We start from the raw sequence: 12,174 nt of genomic DNA on the forward strand, positions 1-12,174 counted from the left end.
TCACTGAATTACAAAGTCATCAAAGGCCATCTGAAGTCCTCTCTCTCTCTCTCTCTCTCTCTCTTAGCTACTGGCTATATAACCCCCCCCCTCTCTCTCTCTCTCTCTCTCTCTCTCTCTCTCTCTCTCTCTCTCTCTCTCTCTTAGCTACTGGCTATATAACCCTCTCTCTCTTTCTCTCTCTCTCACAACTTAATTTCAAGGGGCTTTATTGGCACGGGGAAAACATATGTTAACATTACCAAAGCAAGTGAAATAGATAATAAACAATAAGTGAAATAAACAATAAAAAATAAAAAATGTCGCTTACTCAGGCAAACATTATCATGGAAATATTCCAGGAAGTCTTCACACTGTTCCCGGTGGTTCCCAGAGGCAGAGCAGGAGCACCATGGACCGACGTTAGACGTTGAGTTATCAACGTAGTTAGGAGTTATCGTACTGCCTGGAGAGACAAGGACAAACAGAGAGTATGAATGAGAAATCTTTAAAGGTACAACCATGTCAAGTTACACTTTTCCAGACTAATTCTTGGTCGGAGAAAACAGTAGAGCGTGAGAGAGAGAGGGAGAGAGTGAGGGTGGGAGAGAGGGAGAAATGGGGAGGTATACAGAGGGAGAGAGTGAGGGTGGGAGAGAGGGAGAAATGGGGAGGTATACAGAGGGAGAGAGAGAAAGAGAAAGAGACGGAGAGAAGGGGAGGTAGAGGAAGGAGAGTAGGGGAGGTAGAGGGAGGTAGAGGAAGGAGAGTAGGGGAGGGAGAGGGAGGTAGATGAAGGGAGAGTAGGGGAGGGAGAGGGAGGTAGATGAAGGAGAGTAGGGGAGGGAGAGGGAGGTAGATGAAGGAGAGTAGGGGAGGGAGAGGGAGAGAGAGTAGGGGAGAGAGAGAAGGGAAGGTAGATGAAGGAGAGTAGGGGAGGGAGAGGGAGAGAGAGTAGGGGAGAGAGAGAAGGGAAGGTAAATTAAGGGAGAGTAGGGGAGGGAGAGGGAGGTAGATGAAGGGAGAGTAGGGGAGGGAGAGGGAGGTAGATGAAGGGAGAGTAGGGGAGGGAGAGGGAGGTAGATGAAGGGAGAGTAGGGGAGGGAGAGAAGGGAAGGTAGATGAAGCAGAGGTATAGGGAGAGAGAGAAGGGGAGGTAAATTAAGGGAGAGTAGGGGAGGGAGAGGGAGGTAGATGAAGGAGAGGGGGTGGGGTAGCCAGAGGAGAAAAACAGAGGAGATGTGAGATGAGACATCTATGTTGACTATTCATTTCCAATACAAAATACTTCACACAGTGTAACGGGGTTCATAATGGTACAAGACGGTAACCTTTGTCAAGTTCCACGTTTTCAGAATCGCATGTCGATTGGAGTAGTTTGCGCCCAGACAAATATTAATTTCACATTTTACGTACTACTAACGGTCTTAACAAATACAAATGTTGTTTTGAAAGAATATACTGTTACAGAGTATGAATGTGGTATTTTTTTATGATACAAGATGACAGACTAAAAGCATCCATTGGAGAGGACGGGTTAGATGTGCTATAGAAACAGGTTTGTCTGTTTTGGAGGTTCACTTGGTTGTTCTGATGTGCATCCCAAATGGCACCCTATTCCCTTAGGGCCCTGGTCAAAAGTAGTGCACTATATAGGGAATAGGGTTCTATATGGCTCTGGTCAAAAGTAGTGCACTATATAGGGAACAGGGTTCTATAGGGCTCTGGTCTAAAGTAGTGCACTACATAGGGAACAGGGTTCTATAGGGCTCTGGTCTAAAGTAGTGCACTATATAGGGAACAGGGTTCTATAGGGCTCTGGTCTAAAGTAGTGCACTATATAGGGAACAGGGTTCTATAGGGCTCTGGTCTAAAGTAGTGCACTACATAGGGAATAGGGTGCCATAGGGCTCTGGTCTAAAGTAGTGCACTACATAGGGAATAGGGTGCCATTTAGGAAGCAGTTGTTGTTGTGATCTTTTTGGGCTGTTAAATCGGGGAATGATTGACGCTAGCCGTTGTGATGATGGCCTGATAGCTAGTAACTGTAGCTTTTCCTTCAAATTGCTGCACTTTAAGGTGCTAAAACTACTCTGGTCCCAAAGGTCACGACAACAGTCAACCGCTGTTTGAGATGTCTGGACAATCAGTAGGGCGCTTTCTCTCATTCTTTCATTATTTTATCCTCTCTCTATCTTCTGACAGAACACAAACTCTCTCTATGTCTCCTCTCTCTCCGTTTCTCTCCCTCTTTCTCTCACTCTCCTCTCTCTCTCTTTATCTCTCTCTCATCTGACAGAACACAGTCTCTCTCCTCAGTCTCTTTCCTCAGTCTCTCTCTCTCTCTCTCTCTCTCTCTCTCTCTCTTTATCTCTCCTCTGACAGAACACAGTCTCTCTCCTCAGTCTCTCTCCTCAGTCTCTCTCTCTCTCTCTCTCTCTCTCTCTCTCTCTCTCTCCCTCTTTCTCTCTCTCCCTCTGACAGAACACAGTCTCTCTCTGACAGAATATAGTGTGTCTCCTCTCAATTCAATTCAATTCAATTCAAAGGCTTTATTGGCATGGGGAAACATATGTTCACATTGCCTCCGCAAGTGAAATAGATAATAAACAAAAGTGAAATAAACAATTAAAAAAGTACAGTAAACATTACACTCACAGAAGTTCCAAAAGAATAAAGACATTTCGAATGTCATTATATGGTTATATACAGTGTTGTAACGATGTGCAAATAGTTAAAGTACAAAATGGAAAATAAATAAAACATAAATATGGGTTGTATTTACAATGGTGTTTGTTCTTCACTGGTTGACCTTTTCTTGTGGCAACAGGTCCCAAATCTTGCTGCTGTGATGTCACACTATGGTATTTCACCCAGTAGATATGGAAGTTTATCAAAATTGGGTTTATTTTCTAATTCTTTGTGGGTCTGTATAATCTGAGGGAAATATGTGTCTCTAATATGGTCATACACTTGGCAGGAGGTTAGGAAGTGCAGCTCAGTTTCCACCTCATTTTGTGGGCAGTGTTGCACATAGCCTGTCTTCTCTTGAGAGCCATGTCTGCCTACGGCGGCCTTTCTCAATAGCAAGGCTGTGCTCAATGAGTCTGTACATAGTCAAAGCTTTCTTTAAGTTTGGGTCAGTCACAGTGGTCAGGTATTCTGCCACTGTGTTCTCTCTGTTTAGGGCCAAATAGCATTCTAGTTTACTTATCTTATCAATGTGTCAAGTAATTATCTTTTTGTTTTCTCATGATTTGGTTGGGTCTAATTGTGTTGCTGTCCTGTTCTGTAACGGCTGTCTTCGTGTAGAGAGGACCAAGGCGCAGCGGATTGCTCATCATTATATTTATTTTAAATAAAGACTGTGAACACGGAAAAACAATGAAATGACGACAGGAAACAGTTTCGCAGGCTATACGCATAACAGCAGGACTAAAGACAACTACCCACAATTAACAAACAAAACACATCCCTAATTATAGGACTCTCAATCAAAGGCAACTACAAACACCTGCCTCCAATTGAGAGTCCAACACCCAATACCTAACATAGAAAATACTAAACTAGAAAGAACATAGAAATACAAAAACATAGAACATAACCCAAAACCCGGAAATAATAAATCAAACACCCTTCTAAACAAACCACCACCCCGAACCGCATAAAACAAATACCCTCTGCCACGTCCTGACCTAACTACAATCACAAATAACCCCGATACTGGTCAGGACGTGACAGGGGCTCTGTGGGGTCTGTTTGTGTTTGTGAACAGAGCCCCAGGACCAGCTTGCTTAGGGGACTCTTCTCCAGGTTCATCTCTCTGTAGGTGATGGCTTTGTTATGGAAGGTTTGGGAATCGCTTCCTTTTAGGTGGTTGTAGAATTTAACAGCTCTTTTCTGGATTTTGATAATTAGCAGGTATCGGCCTAATTCTGCTCTGCCTGCATTATTTGGTGTTTTATGTTATGCACTGAGGATATTTTTGTAGAATTCTGCATGCAGTCTCAATTGGGTTTTGTGAATTCTTGGTTGGTGAGCAGGACCCCAGACCTCACAACCATAAAGGGCAATGGGTTCTATAACTGATTCAAGTATTTTTAGCCAGATCCTAATTGGTATGTCCCTCTCCCTCTCTCTCTCTCTCTCTCTCTCTCTCTCTCTCTCTCTCCTCTCTCTCTCTCTCTCTCTCTCTCTCTCTCTCTCTCTCTCTCTCTCTCTCTCTCTCTCTCTCTCTCTCTCTCTCTCTCTCTGTCTCTCTCTCTCTCTCTCTCTCTCTCTCTCTCTCTCTCTCTCTCTCTCTGCCTCTGCCTCTGCCTCTGCCTCTCCCTTTCTCTTTCAATTCACTTTATTGGCATGACTTAACAATGTACATATTTGCCAAAGCGTACCTTGGAGATTAAGTGATTCATTTACAATATTTACATCATTAAAATAATAATAATCAATATTGTCAAAGGGACATTCAGTAGCAACAATAGTCAACGGGTCAAAATAACCATACAATGGACAATAACAATAACAATAAGCATAGAGGACATGTCCAGGTTGATTGGTCTGTCAGACACTGTCCCTCATCTTATGGCAGGCAGCAATGTAGTGCGCTGCCAACCCACAGCTCTCTGCGTCCTCCCCCAACAGGATGGGTAGCCTATCCTCATCAGAGAGGTCTTTGAAACCTTGAATAAGGGTTTAACATTTGGGAAAATTACACACTTTAATTGTTTTATATGTTGTACATTTAGTCAGGAAATGCAGCTCCGTCTCAGGTTCTGCTGTTGTGCAAAGCCTTTCCTCTACAGGGAGCCAGGTTTTCCTGTGTCTACCCTTCTCAATGGAAAGGCTGTGCTCACTGAGCCTGTACCTTGACAAGGTTTTTCTAAGGTTTTGAAGATAGCACTGCATATTGCTTGTGTTTCCCAATAGGAAATGTAGTTTAGTTTTGACTGTTGTTGTAATTTGTTTTATTCTGATTGATTGGATGTTCTGGTCCTGAGGCTTCAGTGTGTTAGTAGAACAGGTTTGTGAACTCAGCCCCAGGACCAGCTGGATGAGGGTCCTGAGGCTTCAGTGTGTTAGTAGAACAGGTTTGTGAACTCAGCCCCAGGACCAGCTGGATGAGGGTCCTGAGGCTTCGGTGTGTTAGTAGAACAGGTTAGTGAACTCAGTCCCAGGACCAGCTGGATGAGGGTCCTGAGGCTTCGGTGTGTTAGTAGAACAGGTTAGTGAACTCAGTCCCAGGACCAGCTGGATGAGGGTCCTGAGGCTTCGGTGTGTTAGTAGAACAGGTTAGTGAACTCAGTCCCAGGACCAGCTGGATGAGGGTCCTGAGGCTTCAGTGTGTTAGTAGAACAGGTTTGTGAACTCAGTCCCAGGACCAGCTGGATGAGGGTCCTGAGGCTTCAGTGTGTTAGTAGAACAGGTTTGTGAACTCAGCCCCAGGACCAGCTGGATGAGGGTCCTGAGGCTTCAGTGTGTTAGTAGAACAGGTTTGTGAACTCAGCCCCAGGACCAGCTGGATGAGGGTCCTGAGGCTTCAGTGTGTTAGTAGAACAGGTTAGTGAACTCAGCCCCAGGACCAGCTGGATGAGGGTCCTAAGGCTTCAGTGTGTTAGTAGAACAGGTTAGTGAACTCAGCCCCAGGACCAGCTGGATGAGGGTCCTGAGGCTTCAGTGTGTTAGTAGAACAGGTTTGTGAACTCAGTCCCAGGACCAGCTGGATGAGGGTCCTGAGGCTTCAGTGTGCTAGTAGAACAGGTTTGTGAACTCAGTCCCAGGACCAGCTGGATGAGGGTCCTGAGGCTTCAGTGTGTTAGTAGAACAGGTTTGTGAACTCAGCCCCAGGACCAGCTGGATGAGGGTCCTGAGGCTTCAGTGTGTTAGTAGAACAGGTTAGTGAACTCAGCCCCAGGACCAGCTGGATGAGGGTCCTGAGGCTTCGGTGTGTTAGTAGAACAGGTTAGTGAACTCAGTCCCAGGACCAGCTGGATGAGGGTCCTGAGGCTTCAGTGTGTTAGTAGAACAGGTTTGTGAACTCAGCCCCAGGACCAGCTGGATGAGGGTCCTGAGGCTTCAGTGTGTTAGTAGAACAGGTTTGTGAACTCAGCCCCAGGACCAGCTGGATGAGGGTCCTGAGGCTTCGGTGTGTTAGTAGAACAGGTTAGTGAACTCAGTCCCAGGACCAGCTGGATGAGGGTCCTGAGGCTTCGGTGTGTTAGTAGAACAGGTTAGTGAACTCAGTCCCAGGACCAGCTGGATGAGGGTCCTGAGGCTTCAGTGTGTTAGTAGAACAGGTTAGTGAACTCAGTCCCAGGACCAGCTGGATGAGGGTCCTGAGGCTTCAGTGTGTTAGTAGAACAGGTTTGTGAACTCAGTCCCAGGACCAGCTGGATGAGGGTCCTGAGGCTTCAGTGTGTTAGTAGAACAGGTTTGTGAACTCAGCCCCAGGACCAGCTGGATGAGGGTCCTGAGGCTTCAGTGTGTTAGTAGAACAGGTTTGTGAACTCAGCCCCAGGACCAGCTGGATGAGGGTCCTGAGGCTTCGGTGTGTTAGTAGAACAGGTTTGTGAACTCAGCCCCAGGACCAGCTGGATGAGGGTCCTGAGGCTTCGGTGTGTTAGTAGAACAGGTTAGTGAACTCAGTCCCAGGACCAGCTGGATGAGGGTCCTGAGGCTTCGGTGTGTTAGTAGAACAGGTTAGTGAACTCAGTCCCAGGACCAGCTGGATGAGGGTCCTGAGGCTTCGGTGTGTTAGTAGAACAGGTTAGTGAACTCAGTCCCAGGACCAGCTGGATGAGGGTCCTGAGGCTTCAGTGTGTTAGTAGAACAGGTTTGTGAACTCAGTCCCAGGACCAGCTGGATGAGGGTCCTGAGGCTTCAGTGTGTTAGTAGAACAGGTTTGTGAACTCAGCCCCAGGACCAGCTGGATGAGGGTCCTGAGGCTTCAGTGTGTTAGTAGAACAGGTTTGTGAACTCAGCCCCAGGACCAGCTGGATGAGGGTCCTGAGGCTTCAGTGTGTTAGTAGAACAGGTTAGTGAACTCAGCCCCAGGACCAGCTGGATGAGGGTCCTAAGGCTTCAGTGTGTTAGTAGAACAGGTTAGTGAACTCAGCCCCAGGACCAGCTGGATGAGGGTCCTGAGGCTTCAGTGTGTTAGTAGAACAGGTTTGTGAACTCAGTCCCAGGACCAGCTGGATGAGGGTCCTGAGGCTTCAGTGTGCTAGTAGAACAGGTTTGTGAACTCAGTCCCAGGACCAGCTGGATGAGGGTCCTGAGGCTTCAGTGTGTTAGTAGAACAGGTTTGTGAACTCAGCCCCAGGACCAGCTGGATGAGGGTCCTGAGGCTTCAGTGTGTTAGTAGAACAGGTTAGTGAACTCAGCCCCAGGACCAGCTGGATGAGGGTCCTGAGGCTTCGGTGTGTTAGTAGAACAGGTTAGTGAACTCAGTCCCAGGACCAGCTGGATGAGGGTCCTGAGGCTTCAGTGTGTTAGTAGAACAGGTTTGTGAACTCAGCCCCAGGACCAGCTGGATGAGGGTCCTGAGGCTTCAGTGTGTTAGTAGAACAGGTTTGTGAACTCAGCCCCAGGACCAGCTGGATGAGGGTCCTGAGGCTTCAGTGTGTTAGTAGAACAGGTTAGTGAACTCAGTCCCAGGACCAGCTGGATGAGGGTCCTGAGGCTTCGGTGTGTTAGTAGAACAGGTTAGTGAACTCAGTCCCAGGACCAGCTGGATGAGGGTCCTGAGGCTTCAGTGTGTTAGTAGAACAGGTTAGTGAACTCAGTCCCAGGACCAGCTGGATGAGGGTCCTGAGGCTTCAGTGTGTTAGTAGAACAGGTTTGTGAACTCAGTCCCAGGACCAGCTGGATGAGGGTCCTGAGGCTTCAGTGTGTTAGTAGAACAGGTTTGTGAACTCAGCCCCAGGACCAGCTGGATGAGGGTCCTGAGGCTTCAGTGTGTTAGTAGAACAGGTTTGTGAACTCAGCCCCAGGACCAGCTGGATGAGGGTCCTGAGGCTTCAGTGTGTTAGTAGAACAGGTTTGTGAACTCAGCCCCAGGACCAGCTGGATGAGGGTCCTGAGGCTTCGGTGTGTTAGTAGAACAGGTTAGTGAACTCAGTCCCAGGACCAGCTGGATGAGGGTCCTGAGGCTTCGGTGTGTTAGTAGAACAGGTTAGTGAACTCAGTCCCAGGACCAGCTGGATGAGGGTCCTGAGGCTTCGGTGTGTTAGTAGAACAGGTTAGTGAACTCAGTCCCAGGACCAGCTGGATGAGGGTCCTGAGGCTTCAGTGTGTTAGTAGAACAGGTTTGTGAACTCAGTCCCAGGACCAGCTGGATGAGGGTCCTGAGGCTTCAGTGTGTTAGTAGAACAGGTTTGTGAACTCAGCCCCAGGACCAGCTGGATGAGGGTCCTGAGGCTTCAGTGTGTTAGTAGAAAAGGTTTGTGAACTCAGCCCCAGGACCAGCTGGATGAGGGTCCTGAGGCTTCAGTGTGTTAGTAGAACAGGTTAGTGAACTCAGTCCCAGGACCAGCTGGATGAGGGTCCTGAGGCTTCGGTGTGTTAGTAGAACAGGTTAGTGAACTCAGTCCCAGGACCAGCTGGATGAGGGTCCTGAGGCTTCGGTGTGTTAGTAGAACAGGTTAGTGAACTCAGTCCCAGGACCAGCTGGATGAGGGTCCTGAGGCTTCGGTGTGTTAGTAGAACAGGTTTGTGAACTCAGTCCCAGGACCAGCTGGATGAGGGTCCTGAGGCTTCAGTGTGTTAGTAGAACAGGTTTGTGAACTCAGCCCCAGGACCAGCTGGATGAGGGTCCTGAGGCTTCAGTGTGTTAGTAGAACAGGTTAGTGAACTCAGTCCCAGGACCAGCTGGATGAGGGTCCTGAGGCTTCGGTGTGTTAGTAGAACAGGTTAGTGAACTCAGTCCCAGGACCAGCTGGATGAGGGTCCTGAGGCTTCAGTGTGTTAGTAGAACAGGTTAGTGAACTCAGCCCCAGGACCAGCTGGATGAGGGGACTCTTTTCTTTGCTCAGCTTTTAGCATTGCAGGGCTTGGTAATGATATGACAATGGGTCACTGTATTTTAGATGTTTGCAAAACTGAATTGCTCTTTTTTGAATTTTTATTATTAGTGGATATTGGCCTAATTCTGCCCTGCATGCCTTGTTCGTAGTTTTCCTCTGGACATGTGGGAGAATCTTACTGAACTCTGCATGGAGGGTTTCAATGGGGTGTTTGTCTCTTTGGGTAAAATCTTGTTTTGCAAGTGGACCCCACACCTCGTTACTATAAAGAGCAATTAGTTCAATGACACATTCAATTAGTTTCAGCCACATTTTTATAGGTATTTCAATTTGAATTTGTTTTTTAATGGCGTAGAATGCCCTGCGTGTTTTCTCTCTCAGTTCGTTCACTTCCTCATTTAGGTGTCCAATAGAGCTTATATTCAAACCTCAGGAACTGTATTGTGGACAGTACTCTATATATTTAAACCTCAGTAATTGTAGTGTGGACAGTACTCTATATATTTAAACCTCAGTATTTGTAGTGTGGACAGTACTCTATATATTTAAACCTCAGGAACTGTATTGTGGACAGTACTCTATATATTTAAACCTCAGGAACTGTATTGTGGACAGTACTCTATATATTTAAACCTCAGTAATTGTAGTGTGGACAGTACTCTATATATTTAAACCTCAGTAATTGTAGTGTGGACAGTACTCTATATATTTAAACCTCAGTATTTGTAGTGTGGACAGTACTCTATATATTTAAACCTCAGGAACTGTATTGTGGACAGTACTCTATATATTTAAACCTCAGGAACTGTATTGTGGACAGTACTCTATATATTTAAACCTCAGTAATTGTAGTGTGGACAGTACTCTATATATTTAAACCTCAGTATTTGTAGTGTGGACAGTACTCTATATATTTAAACCTAAGTATTTGTAGTGTTAGAGTTTAATGGCTGTGATAGGAGAACACTGAGGATGGATCAACAACATTGTAGTTACTCCACAATACTAACCTAAATGACAGAGTGAAAAGAAGGAAGCCTGTACAGAATACAAGTTAGTTAACAAGCTAATAACAGACCAGTCAATAAGGCTAGCTAGCTAATAACAGATCACGTCAATATGGCTAGTTAACAAGCTAATAACAGATCAATCAATAAGGCTAGCTAGCTAGCTAATAACAGATCAATCAATAAGGCTAGCTAGCTAATAACAGATCAGTCAATAAGGCTAGGTAACAAGCTAATAACAGATCAGTCAATAAGGCTAGTAACTCGCTGTAGACTCCGGACTGCAGACCGTCGCTGAAGGCTCTGGACTTGGGGACATCGCTGGAGGTTCCGGACTATGGGCCGTCTCAGGAGGTTCCGGACTGTAGGCCGCCTCAGAAGGATCCGGACTGTAGGCCGTCTCAGGAGGTTCCGGACTGTAGGCCGTCTCAGGAGGTTCCGGACTGTAGGCCGTCTCAGGAGGTTCCGGACTGTAGGCCGTCTCAGGAGGTTCCGGACTGTAGGCCGTCTCAGGAGGTTCCGGACTGTAGGCCGTCTCAGGAGGTTCCGGACTGTAGGCCGTCTCAGGAGGTTCCGGACTGTAGGCCGACTCAGGAGGTTCCGGACCGGGGACGGTCGCTGCAGGCTCCGTGCCATGGATTATCACTGGATGCTTCGTGCCATGGATCATCACTGGAGGCTTCGGGCCATGGATCATCACTGGAGGCTTCGGGCCATGGATCATCACTGGAGGCTTCGTGCCATGGATCATCACTGGAGGCTTCGGGCCATGGATCCTACCAACTGGACATCAAAAACTGTTATATTGTCACAATGTCCACAGAAGGTGGCGCCTCTCCCCGGTCGGGCGGTGCTCGGCGGTCGTCGTCGCCGGCCTACTAGCTGCCACCGATCTAGGTTTCTGTGTCTTTTTGGTTATGTCTGTCTAGGTCAGCACCTGTTCTGTGTTAGTCAATTAGTGGGGTATTTAGTTTGCCTGTTTCGTTTGGGGATTTGTGCGGGATTATTTTTGTCATTCCTTTTGATCAAGGAGGGGGAATTATTTGGCCTCTCTACGCTGTGCATTCTTAGGCTTTAGGGTTGCCGGGCTGCGTCCCGTTCCACTGTATTAGGAGCTGTTCTCCTATTTTTTGTTTGCGTGTGCGCCCTGCCTTGTTGCGGCATTTTTTGACTATATATTAAAACGTGTGTTTCAGGGACCTCCATCTCCTGCGCCTGACTTCACTCCTCCTGCTATTCAAGTGTTACGTGACAAATATCTTATGTTTCACCGAATCGTGGCTGAATGACGACATGGATATTCAGCTAGCAGGATATATGCTGCACCGGCAGGATAGAACAGCACACTCCGGTAAGACGAGGGGGGGGGCGGTCTGTGTATATTTGTAGACAACAGCTGGTGCACGAAATCTAAGGAAGTCTCTAGATTTTGCTCACCTGAAGTAGAGTATCTCATGATAAGTTGTAGACAACACTATTTGCCAAGAAAGTTTTCATCTATTTTATTCGTGGCTGTTTATTTACGGACGCTGGCACTAAGACCACACTGAGTCAGCTGTGTAAGGATATAAGCAAACAGGAAACCACTCACCCAGAGGCGGAGCTCCTAGTGGCCGGAGACTTTGATGCAGGGAAACTTAAATCAGTTTTACATTATTTCGATCAGCATGTTAAATGTGCAACTAAAGGGAAATACATTCTAGATCACCTTTACTCCACACATAGAGATGCGTACAAAGCTCTCCCTCGCCCTCCATTTGGCAAATCTGAACATAATTCTATCCTCCTGATTCCTGCTTATATGCAAACATTAAAGCAGGAAACACCAGTGACTCGGTCTATAAAAAAGTGGTCAGATGAAGCAGATGCTAAACTACAGGACTGTTTTGCTATCACAGACTGGAATATGTTCCGGGATTCTTCCGATGGCATTGAGGAGTATACCACATCAGTCACTGGCTTTATCAATAAGTGCATCGAGAACATCGTCCCCACAGTGACTGTACGTACATACCCCAACCGGAAGCCATGGATTACAGGCAACATTCACACTGAGCTAAAGATTAGAGCTGCTGATTTGAAGGTGCGGGACTCTCTTTTAAGAAATCCCGCTATGCCCTCCGACGAACCATCAAACAGGCAAAGTGTCAATACAGGACTAAAATCGA

The 12,174-nt window shown here is 46.9% G+C and overlaps 1 protein-coding gene across 1 annotated transcript in view; it reads right to left on the reverse strand.

Moving 5' to 3' along the window:
- Positions 1-12,174, reverse strand: part of gfra4a (GDNF family receptor alpha 4a) — a 302,557-nt gene that overhangs the window by 19,008 nt on the left and 271,375 nt on the right. The window contains exon 5 of the mRNA XM_029712536.1: positions 311-445. Coding sequence (XP_029568396.1) covers positions 311-445 — 135 coding nt within the window. The remainder of the gene's footprint in view (positions 1-310; positions 446-12,174) is intronic.

The sequence above is a fragment of the Salmo trutta genome, chromosome 25, assembly GCF_901001165.1.
Source record: "Salmo trutta chromosome 25, fSalTru1.1, whole genome shotgun sequence".
Classification (NCBI taxonomy): Eukaryota; Metazoa; Chordata; class Actinopteri; order Salmoniformes; family Salmonidae; genus Salmo; species Salmo trutta.